This window comes from Camelina sativa, chromosome 14, assembly GCF_000633955.1.
Source record: "Camelina sativa cultivar DH55 chromosome 14, Cs, whole genome shotgun sequence".
In the NCBI taxonomy this organism is placed as follows: domain Eukaryota; kingdom Viridiplantae; phylum Streptophyta; class Magnoliopsida; order Brassicales; family Brassicaceae; genus Camelina; species Camelina sativa.
This window is the reverse complement of record NC_025698.1, coordinates 15,052,830-15,064,388: the sequence shown is the minus strand read 5'-3', so window position 1 is coordinate 15,064,388 and position 11,559 is coordinate 15,052,830. Positions and strand designations below refer to the sequence as shown.

Sequence of the window (11,559 nt, the reverse complement as noted above, 5' to 3'; positions counted from 1 at the left end):
TTTAGGTGCGTCTGTGGATTTGTGGAACCATTAGCTCATAGGACCCTAATTAACTGTGGACTTTTCTAAATATGGAAGCTTATCGAGCTTCCACTTGACTTACGCAATTGTAGTTGGATTAAGTCAGTAGCTTAGGAAATTTTAGAACAGATATAGTTATATCGAGTTTTTGTGCTGATCAATACTGTTTCTTATACTGGTGTTCTTGGTTTTTTTGGTTTTCTGTTAAAGATTGGTCTGTGGGGGTCAAAATGAGTATTGAAGTTTAGGTGTCTCAGTGGAAAAAATACTGTCTTGCTTTCTGGTTATTCATTAGATATACTTTTTTTTGGCAGATGGCTGAATATTTCAATGAGAGAGCAGGTGTAAAAGGGAACATTCCACTAGGATGCTTTAACGCGATGTTCAATTACACGGGTTCTTGGCAAGTCGATGCAGCATCCACAAAATCTCTTGCACTGGTTGGATATTTTATACCTCTTTATGAAGTCAAATTGGCAAAGCTTACATTGGTTTTGCGCAACGAGATCAGACGCGCTGTTCCTTCCTCATGGGATCCCGCTTCCTTAGCTAGGTATATTCCTCTCTTTAATACACCGTATTTTCTGCTGTTCTGTATGTTCTGGTCTCCCTCGTCTAGATGTTTATAATCTGTTAAGGTTCACACTGGTGGAATGTTTAAGAACTAATTTAGAGTCAGTCAGTTTCCTCTTGTTGTCTTGACCGAATACATCGTTTCTGTGGCCAAATGAAAGAAAAGATTTAAGAATTATGGTGAAGAGGAAGTTTTGCTGAGTGTGAAAGCTACACTTGATGTGATTCTTGATGACATTTCATAATTCTTATGTGGTTTCCCCATTTACTCATTTGGTGCAGCTTTATTGAAAATTACGGCACACATATTGTAACTTCCGTGACCATTGGTGGAAGAGACGTAGTTTACATTAGACAACATCAGTCTTCTCCTTTACCGGTATCTGAAATCGAAAACTACGTGAATGACATGATGGAGCACAGGTTTCATGAAGCAGAGAGTCAATCTATTACTGGCCCTTTAAAATACAAAGACAAGGTTAGTAAGACGTCACAGGCCATGGCCAGATTACTCTGGTTTATCAAAATTCATTCCCTCTAACTATGGTAAAACGAAGGTTTTAGCTGAAAAAGCTCTCTCCTGTAGGATATCACAGTAATATTTAGGCGAAGAGGAGGCGACGATCTTGAGCAAAGCCATGCTCGATGGTCTGAGACAGTACCAGCAGCTCCAGACATTATCAACATGACTTTTACTCCTATTGTTTCTCTGCTCGAGGGTGTGCCTGGTCTACGGCATTTGACTCGTGCTATTGAACTTTACTTGGAATGTGAGTTTCTATCTAAAAAATTGAACTTAGTAATGTTCGTAACCACCTGTTTACACTTTCATAAACATAACAAAACTCTTGATGTTCTTTACCAGATAAGCCTCCTATTGAAGATTTACAGTACTTCTTGGATTTCCAAATAGCTCGAGCTTGGGCTCCTGAACAGAGTAACCTCCAACGTAAAGAACCTGTGTGTCCTTCTCTTCATTTCAGCTTAATGGGTCCCAAACTATTCATCAGCGCTGATCAGGTAACTCTGAGCGACCAAGTCACTTGTTTGGTTATCGTTCGGTTTATGGATGAACTAAGCATATGGTATTTTCAGGTAACGGTTGGGCGTAAACCGGTGACAGGTCTCAGGCTTTGCTTAGAAGGAAGCAAGCAAAACCGTCTTTCTATTCATTTACAACACTTAGTCTCTCTCCCCAAAATCCTTCAGCCACATTGGGACTCTCACGTGCCAATAGGTGCACCAAAATGGCAAGGACCAGAGGAGCAAGATAGCCGCTGGTTCGAACCAATTAAATGGAAGAACTTCTCCCACGTAAGCACCTCGCCTATAGAACACACTGAGACCCACATCGGCGATCTCTCGGGCGTTCACATTGTCACCGGAGCACAGCTCGGAGTTTGGGAATTCGGATCAAAAAACGTTTTGCATTTGAAGTTACTCTTCTCTAAAGTCCCCGGTTGTACAATAAGACGATCCGTTTGGGACCACACTCCGGTTGCTTCCTCAGGGAGACTTGAACCAGGAGGTCCATCTACATCGAGTTCGACTGAGGAAAAGAGAGAGGACGTGTCGTCAGGACAGTCAGGGAAACTGGCCAAGATCGTGGATTCATCAGAGATGTTGAAAGGACCACAAGATTTGCCTGGACATTGGCTTGTCACTGGAGCAAAGCTAGGCGTTGAAAAGGGTAAGATTGTATTGCGTGTGAAGTATTCGTTGCTAAATTATTGAGAGATTTAGATGAGTTCTTGTTTTTTTCCGGTGGCCGGAAATATTTTTCACACGTTAGCATTCTTTGCACAGCGAATCTTTTCTTGTACATGTGTCGGTTGCTTTTGAGAACCGTTCGGTTCGGTTCGGTTCGGTTCTTCATTAGTTTGGTTTGGTTTTGGTTTGGCAGAATTTTTGTCCGGTTGGGTTTTGTAGACGATTTTAATTTAAATCAGAGGAATGTACATTGTAGTTGGACTCAACACATGGTCGATGTACGGCCGTTTAGTGACACGTTTCTATGAAATTTGCATGCCATGTATCATAATAATCTTGGAAAAAGATTATACATATAAAGTAAACCAAATACTTAAAAAAAACAAAAGTGGAACAAAGTTAAGAAAAATCAAGAATGGCTTCGAGCGGTGGCGACGATCAGGTGCCTCCTGGAGGTCCGTTGACGTTTTCAACACGTGTGATTGATGCTGGATCGACGATCATGCAGAGGCGATTACCAGTGAAGCAGATGAACTGTCATGTATCTACGTTTGCAATATATGGTAGCGACATGTCCCGGCAAATAGAGACTCACCACTACGTCCACCGAGTCAGCGACGAGTTCCTTCAGTGTGCCGTATATGCCTCTGATCGTTCGGATGCACCTCTCATCGGTACTGTTTCTTGTTCATATCGTTATTTTACGCTTCCATCGAATGCCTAATTTTGAAAATGTATAATAAAGTTTTGTTTTTAGGAATTGAATATGTCATATCGGACCGATTATACGAAAGTCTGCCTCAAGATGAGCAAAAGCTTTGGCACTCTCATGCTTACGAGGTTAAGTCAGGCTCGTGGGCTTATCCACGATTGCCTGAGGTTGTGGCTGCTCCGGAGCTCAAGAACATGGCCAAAACGTACGGAAAGTTTTGGTGCACCTGGCAGATAGACCGAGGTATGTGTCTGGTCTAAATATCGGCCATATCGAGACCTTAAACCGTTTCTATTAATCGTATGGTTAAACAATTAAGTTCTCCTGATTAATCGGTTAAAACAACTAAACATTGAATAGAATCACAAAATCTATAGTGGTGAAGTGGGTTTGATTTTGTCCGGTTTAGTTTGGTCAGACCAATCATTGGTTATTGTGTGTGTTTCTGTAGGTGACAAGTTACCAATGGGTGCACCCGAACTGATGATGTCACCTCAGGGGGCGGGGCAAGGGGTACTAAGGCCGGAGTTGGTGAAGAAAAGAGATGAGAAGTACAACATTTCGACAGATGAATTGAAGCACAAAAGGGCGGAGATTGCTGAACCGGAGTGGATCAATCCGATGGCTGATTACTGGAAGCAACATGGTAAGTGTTTTGTACTTGATATCATGACTGTCGAAATGAACCGTAATGCGCAATTTCCTTAAACAATGTCCTCTCATGATATACTAGTGATGAACCAGTATATGGAAATCGTGGTATAATGTATATAGAATAATAATGTTTTACTCGATTTCAATACTTCAAGAAGATAGTAAAAAAGTGGTACGGTATACAACAAGATCACACATATTGGTTTGTGGAACTTTAATTCTTAGTTTTCCTCTGTTTCTTCAAAGCTGTGCCAACCTTGAAATATCCATAGGGTAAGCGTCCGAAGGGGATTGTGCGTTGTATGATCTCCTTGCGATAATCACATTTGCAGCTTCAGTTGGGTGAAATGAGTCCCAGAACACATACGCGTTTCGGTTGTTACACGGTCTTTGTCCCGGTAAACATGTGATCTGACCAGCGTTTCTCCCGATACCGCAACATCCAGCGTTCGTCACCCTAAACCCTGAATTCAAAAAGCATTTCCGACCAAACCAATATCAAAGTTTTGTTTCTTTAACATTCAAAAAAGTACAATGCTTGTGTGTGTGTATACATACCAAATCTAGCGGGGTTTGTGATCATGTCCTGGAAAATGCCATAAGCATTGATGTAGATGAACTTTGCATCAGGATGATTGTTGTTAAGCTGATCAACGAGCGATTTGAGCTTGTTGTTGAAGATTTGGTTTGCTGAGTTGATGCGTTCAACGCAAGTCCTACCATCACGGCTCCCCGCGAGCGCATTTGGACTACAACCGACTGCTCCAACTCCGCTCAATGCAAACTTTCGAGCCCCATAGTTGTATAGTGCCTGCACAAAACCCCCAAATATATGATAGTGAAACTAGTAAGTATACCGATATACAAATTTTACAAAATTAAAGAAAATTAACTGCACATTTTTTAGATTCTTTTCCAAAAAGGTTCTCACAAGATTGGAATTGGAAAAAACTTATTCTCCGCGCAGACTATAAACTGTATACGAGTTAAGACTGGAATTGGCTTTATTGGTCTGATACTTTAACTTGTACTACAAATTACTAATTTTGTCATTCTCTACGCAAAAGGACATATTTTCATTAAAACAAAAATCGTATTTTCATGAGATGGACCAAACCGACGTCTAGAAACATGACTATCATCACTAATAAATGGGCAACTCGAGAAAGCCAAACCTTTTACAGTTTGTGTCAATTAAAATCTAATGAAAAAAAAAACAGGGATAAGAGTAGCCATAAGTAAAAAAAACGTACATTAAGCTGAGTGCTGTAACGACTGATGAGATCGTCGGCATATTGTTCGGGTGTGAACTGTCTGCTAGAAGAGTAAAACGTTGGCATGAAGTAATTGTTGAGATAATCGTTGCTTCCTAAACCAACAGAGTAAATACATCTCTTGAGGTAATCAGCTGCACGTGTCTCGTCTCCTAGTAGCTGCACAACTTGTGATACCGTGNAAAAAAAAAAAAAAAAAGGAATACAATGATTAGAACTTTTTAATGAATGAATTTAGAGAGTTGAGAGAAAGTGTTTTTGTGATCTATTTACCAATTGTCGACCGGTTTCTTCTCGGATTCCAGCAGCTGCTGACGCGTAGTTAACACCGGAGAGTATTTGCCGACCACTTACAGAATTATACGCAGGAATGTAGCCATTAAATCCAAGTAACTCAGCTTCATTTATCACCAAGAAATATCAAAACCATGTTAGATTATGACTATTAACATTCTAATCACGTAGACTATGTGATTAGCTACGTAGTTATAAAGTGAAGATAGACTGTAACAAAGTATGCATACCGATCTCGTCAACGGTGGTCTTGCCGTTGGAGAAACGGCCGGTGGGGCCGCCGAAATCGATACCGTAAGGGAAGTAGTTGGCTCTTGCAAAAGAAACAAGACCGTTGTTGTTTCCATTGTCAACCAAAGAGTCACCAAAAACGAAGAAACATGGAACTTGAGCTTGTGCTTGTGCTTTTACTACACTAAAACCGAAGCTCAACAAAACAAACACTACACAACATTTTCTTAGGTAACTCTCCATTTCAAAACCAAAACCTTTTTAAGTAGGAAAAAGATATTTGATAATGGAAGGAAAGAGTAGTGAATGTGAAGAAGTCCAATGAAGTTGTGGGTGTATATATAGAGAGATATTTGTGATTTTGGTAGAATTAATTTTTGTAGGACGAGTCACTTTAAGATTGGTGGGTCCAATAAAACGCTACTTACTTTTTTCTCATTTATTAATCTAAATCAAGATTTATCAAGGGCTTTGTATCCGATTTTATAAAATGTGTAAGTGCCGACAACCGGATTGACACTAATCAGTAATCACACACTACATATCATTATTAAAAGGAAGTAGAACTTATGAGGAACTGTGAAGAACTAAACAAAAAAACTGAAAATTTAATTATCAAAGTTAAACATATTGGAAGAGAGTAGGACTTTATTTCACACCGATACTTCAACCAAGCTCTTTTCAGTCATGACCCATACTAATATAAATAATTTTTCCCACCATGGCACCATTGATATTTATTTACCCCTAAAATTATAAATATTTATAAGAAACTAATTGTCTAAATCATTTATAAAAATCTTAGACAAAAAATGATAATTTGCAGCTGGTTATATTAAAAAAAAAATATATATATAAATATGATTGAAGAAAAAGTCGTATCTAGGTTTGACAAAGCTTTGTGCTACTGAGAGTTGACCAGCTGTAGAGTTTTTTCGGCGTCCAAACTCCGACCTTTTGTCATATAATTTGGATATTAAATGCGTCACTTAAAATATTTATATATACATACATACATACGAAAGAGAAATAAAATCGTGTATTATTGGTGGCTTTGGTGCCATTACCCCATTAGTTGTAGACGTAGTATGTATATATATCTTAAATTGAAATATCTCTCAAATTATTCGAAATGAAGAAGAATTGGTGAAAAGAAAACAGGTGAGGAATTAGGTTTGGGCAATAAATGAAAGTGGATTCTTTGTGAATAAATCAACGACTTTGATTGTATCATAACTGAACAAGGCCGGTGGTGCTTCCATATGTTCCCTCCCAACTATTTCCATTTAAGATCTTAGGTTCTTTGGACAAAAAAAAAAAAAAACAAAAAAAGATCGTAGGTGCAACTCTTAGCTTAGGTTACTATACATTTTAATTATGACTATATTGTATGATTTGCATGTTTTCAGGTTAAGTTTTCTTCTGATGCCAACGAAATTTTGGGCAATAACTTATTAAGGATTCGACTCAAATGTGAACATACATGCTGGTGGTTTATTGTTCTATTTTATGATCCAGTATAAAGTTCCCAGACATATACTATGTTGATAAATAAAGATAAAAAAATGAATCTTGGGATATTCAAGACACCAAGTAACCAATGTTAAATTTAAGATTTACCAAAAAATATATCACACTGTCAATTGTTATGAGGATATTTATAAATATACACTATATACAAAGTTATCCATGAAGATGTATTCAACAGATTCAACATATTATACAACGGATAATAGTGTAAGTGATGAGCCATATTCTCCTATTTCTAAACAAATTTAAAATTTCGATGTCAATTGTCACTACCAAATGGTGATTAATAAATTGAACTAGCTAAATGAAATTAATAATGATGTGCTGAATAAAAATGAGCTGAACAATCAAAATAAGCTGAATAAACTGAATGAGATGAATAAAATGCAGAGAAATAATGATGATCATTAAGTTGAATAGCTGAATACAAATATTCTATATTAATAATATATATCTATAATAATATTTAAATATATATATATATATATTTAGATTTAAAATTAAACATGCTTAAAAGTACTAATATATTATTAATTCTTATTTTAATAAATATAATTTAAAATAAAATCTATTATAGGAACAGACATTACGATTGTTTTTGAACAAAAGAAAAGTGTTTAGCTCATAATATTTTTTTTTTTGGGAAGATAAATCTTGATGAGCGTTGTATATATATTTAGAGGAACTGATATTAGTCTTGCTTTTTTTTTTTTTGTAAACAAAATTGACATCTAAAAGGTTCAATAATAAAATTGCTCTTCAATTTTCAAATCTTAAACTTGGCTTTGACACTATCAAAGCAAGCTTTCCATATGTCACCCCTAGAAGACCAAGCAAACTTGAACCAAAATTTAGTGGTGGTTGGATCTTGACCATCCCTGGCTTGCTTGTAGATGGTGGCAAATGCCTTAACAAGTCGTGGATGGTTAATTTTCCAGGATTGAAACTTTTGGTTCAGTAAAATCATTTGGTGGACTGCACATGTTGCGGTAATCACAGTTCCAATGAGCAGTTTGTTTCTCGTATCTAAGTTCAAACCTCTTCATAGATGATGAGTTTTTGTTGTGTAGTCAGACAGCAACAATCTAATGTAATCTCCACGCACATCTTCAGGTAACACAGGCAAAAACATGCTCTGGTTCAAATACAAACCGCAGTGAGGGCAGCTAAAGAGAAGATTCTTCTGTTCAATAGCATCCTTGGTGGAGTCTGCTAAACACCTAGAGCAAACAGAGTGGTTGCAGTTAGTGATAACAAACTTTGTATCATCGTTGCAAGCAAGGCAAAACGCAAGGTCTATTTCCACATGATCAGCTTCATCTTCAACTCCATCCTGAGGCTCATTTGCAAGCTCATCTTGAACTCCATTCGCAAGCTCATCTTCAGACTCAGACTCATTCTCAGAAGCATCTTCAGACTTAGACTCATTCTGAGGAGCATCTTCAGACTCAGACTCATTCTCATTCTCAGGAGCATCAAGCTCATTCTCAGGAGCACCAAGCTCATTCGCAGGAGCGCCAAGCTCATTCTGAGGAGCACCAAGCTCATTATGAGAAGCACCTTCATCCCCATCTTGCATCTCAGGCACAAATGCATTGATGATGGATGTTGCTCTGTTCAAGTCATCAGAAATAGCATCTTCATTCCAATCATATTGGATGAGCAGGAAAAAAGCTTGATTTGAATCAAGTCTGTGCTGTTGGGCAAAATGCTCAATATTAGTCTTGCTTTTAATCAATAAAAATAGGAATTATTTTTAATAGTATAAATTGAACTGATTTTGCACATCATTTTCTAAACATAAAATATTGAAAAAAAGTAAATAGAATTTGTTATCCGTTTGTTGCATTTTTTCAGAAAAATAATAATTTAAAACTATAATTTAATTGGTTAAAGCTTTTCATAAAGAGCCATTAAAAAAGGAAACTCGATAATGTTGGTAAGGTATTAATATTATTTGCTTAATTTTAAGCCATCGATATATATTTTTTAAGCCAAGAATATTAATTAAAACATGTCAATAAAATAATATAATTAAAAGAATAAAATAGATTTATTTTTTTTCATCTTGTTCATCTTTTATTATCCTAATTTGAGATTGAACCATTTTCAGTCAAAAGTGCTATTTCCTAGCTTTAGGTGGGTCCCAATAAATTTTGGGATGAAAACTTTTTAATATCAAACGGTGAATTTTTGGATGAACAAAATTAAAAAGTATATTCAACATGGTTGAAAAATGCAACCATTTGCAGTCTAAATCATTCTATACATCTAAAGACGAATCTATTCGTCGTTAATGAAAATGTTGTTGTTGTGAGACTTTGGTCATTAACAAATCATATATTTTTTTCTTTCTTTTAAAAATTACTTAGCTCACTAGATACTAGTTTGATAAGTAAAACGTGTGAGCATGGAGGAGAGATCGTATTATCCACAAATATCGGATATATAATCTTTTCCTATAAATGAATATAGACAAATGTAAAATTAAACTGCTCAAGAAGCATTTCATGAAGCCAAATGTATAATCTTTTCCTATAAATGTTAAATGTATAGACAAATGAATAATCTTTTCCTATAATCTTTTGCTAAATGTATTATACATTTTTTCTAGGTTTTGAATCAACTTATAACATGTTATGAATTTGTGTTATCAAAATAAATAGATTTTAGCTTTGACTTTTTGAATTTTTGGCTATATATATATATATATATATATATATATATATATATATATCTTTAGACATATGATTATGTAAGGAATTCAATGTTTTTGAGAAATTTTTATACTAATTAATGGGGAAAAGTATCACAAAAGGCCTGAACTATCATTAAAATATCATTTTAGGCATTTCTTTTTGTATAGTAATTAAAGAAAAAAAATGTCATAAATCGTTAACCTTTCTTGAGTTCTCATTCTAGATATTTGAATTCAGATTTGAATATAGAGTCGAATAATGTAACCTAGGCATTTTTTTTTTAAATACATTCGAATACATTTGTTCCACATCAGATACATGTATTTATATTTTATTACTCGTAAAAGTCTAATCGAGTAACAGCTATCCCAAAATTGAAAGAGAGACGACCAATGTCCAGTCTTGGTCATTAGTATCAAGTTATCAACTATCAAATCATAATCATAAAAGCATAATAAAACAAGTTTAGTTTGCTAGCGGGAAGAGAAACAACAAGGTACATTATATGCGACCAAAAAAAAGAGGATTATGAAAAGTATTAACTACATGTTTTTGAGATTGATATCGCAATCAAGTGTGATGATAGATAACTATTGGGCTTGATTCGTAATTGTTGGACTTGGTTTGTTTAGCCCGATAGAGAATGTACTATTACGTAATACGTACGTATGTAGAGATGGATCAATTAACAAACTTACCAAGTTGACCCAAAAAAAAAAAAGTTTACCAAATGCATAATGAAAGTGACGAAGAGATGCGCTCGTTCTTATTACGTCTTAGTGTTGTTAAATTAGTTTAACGTTGATATCTTCTTCTTACATCTTGTACTCATCGTTGTCTCGTTGATATATTGGTATTGCAAGGGGTATTGAAACTAATGACGATTAGCCTAGATCCATTTTCAGCGAAATTGTGTTCATAGTTTTGTGATTATAAATCCTCGCTCAAATCTTAAATTTAAATTTAGTTTCTCGAAGAGGATACACGATTACAAAAACAAAAACAAAAACAAAAAGCATTGTGGAAGTAACTCAGAGAATTTAAATCACTTTTCTTTTAATAAAGCAAAACAATTTGGGTACACACATAACTTCAGAATTATTTTCAAGAATTCAATTTATAACCTGAAAAGCATATAACATTTGTTTAAGAACTCTCCTATTCTCTGTCCTTTCAAAGCTGTGCCAGTTGCGAGATATCATACGGATAAACGTCGGAAGACGATTGTGCATTGTAAGATCTTTGTGCAATGACCGTGTTTGCTGCATCCGACGGATGAAACGCGTCCCAAAACACATACTCATTTCGGTTCGGGCACGGTGGTTGTCCTGGTAAACATGTTAGCTGACCTCCGTTCCTTCCAACTCCACAACACGCAGCGTTCGTTACCGTAAACCCTAAAAAAAACATTCATTAATCCAGTGTATCGTTATATATTACAATAAAATATACAATTTATTTTAGAGTTAACAAGATTCATGAATATTTCTCTATACCATAGGCAGATGGATTGGCGATAATGTCCTGGAAAACGCCATATGCATTGATGTAAGTAAACCTGGCATCGGAATGATCGTTGTTTAGTTGCTGGACCAAAGACTTGAGCTTGTTGTTGAAGATTCGGTTAGCCGAGTTGATACGTTCCACACAAGTTGTTCCGTCGGGGCTGCCCTGTGCGAGTTCATTCGGGCTACATCCAATGGCTCCTACTCCTACCAATGCAAATTTTCTAGCTCCATAGCTGTATAGTGCCTTCATAAACACATACAACAAAGAAAGATTGAGAAATTAAGGATATTAAATTACTCCTAAAGATCATAACATCAAATATAGGATACAAAAAAAAAAAAAAAAAAAAAAA

At 35.8% G+C, this 11,559-nt stretch overlaps 3 protein-coding genes and 1 pseudogene across 5 annotated transcripts in view; 2 read left to right on the top strand and 2 right to left on the bottom strand.

Moving 5' to 3' along the window:
- The window catches only part of LOC104743615 (MACPF domain-containing protein CAD1-like), a 12,430-nt gene extending 9,816 nt beyond the window's left edge, over positions 1-2,614 (top strand). Inside the window, exons 1-5 of one of the 3 annotated variants that reach the window (XM_019236209.1) lie at positions 317-574; positions 877-1,072; positions 1,181-1,364; positions 1,460-1,614; positions 1,690-2,570. In XM_019236209.1, coding sequence (XP_019091754.1) covers positions 336-574; positions 877-1,072; positions 1,181-1,364; positions 1,460-1,614; positions 1,690-2,328 — 1,413 coding nt within the window. In that variant the 5' untranslated portion in view covers positions 317-335 and the 3' untranslated portion in view covers positions 2,329-2,570. Of the gene's footprint in view, positions 1-316; positions 575-876; positions 1,073-1,180; positions 1,365-1,459; positions 1,615-1,689 lie in introns of those variants that run through there. The other 2 variants (XM_019236208.1, XM_019236207.1) reach the window with 2 other exon arrangements.
- Positions 2,674-3,824, top strand: LOC104741552 (oil body-associated protein 2C-like). Its single transcript, XM_010462436.2, has 3 exons — positions 2,674-2,978; positions 3,062-3,259; positions 3,468-3,824. The coding sequence occupies exons 1-3, from the start codon at positions 2,720-2,722 to the stop codon at positions 3,722-3,724; spliced, it is 714 nt and encodes a 237-aa protein (XP_010460738.1). The 5' UTR covers positions 2,674-2,719; the 3' UTR covers positions 3,725-3,824.
- On the bottom strand, positions 3,786-5,781 carry LOC104741554 (annotated as a pseudogene).
- The window catches only part of LOC104741551 (GDSL esterase/lipase At1g29660), a 2,336-nt gene continuing 1,424 nt past the window's right edge, over positions 10,648-11,559 (bottom strand). Inside the window, exons 4-5 of the mRNA XM_010462435.2 lie at positions 11,195-11,450; positions 10,648-11,095 (exon numbers count right to left, since the gene is read on the bottom strand). Of these exons, the coding sequence (XP_010460737.1) occupies positions 10,872-11,095; positions 11,195-11,450 (480 nt within the window). The 3' untranslated portion in view covers positions 10,648-10,871. The remainder of the gene's footprint in view (positions 11,096-11,194; positions 11,451-11,559) is intronic.

Bases quoted from the DNA above. Each gene is read 5' to 3' on its own strand.
- LOC104741552 (XM_010462436.2), top strand. From the start codon at position 2,720: ATGGCTTCGAGCGGTGGCGACGATCAGGTGCCTCCTGGAGGTCCGTTG. The intron at 2,979-3,061 runs GTACTGTTTCTT...TTTTGTTTTTAG, and splicing joins TTCGGATGCACCTCTCATCG to GAATTGAATATGTCATATCG. The intron at 3,260-3,467 runs GTATGTGTCTGG...GTGTTTCTGTAG, and splicing joins CACCTGGCAGATAGACCGAG to GTGACAAGTTACCAATGGGT.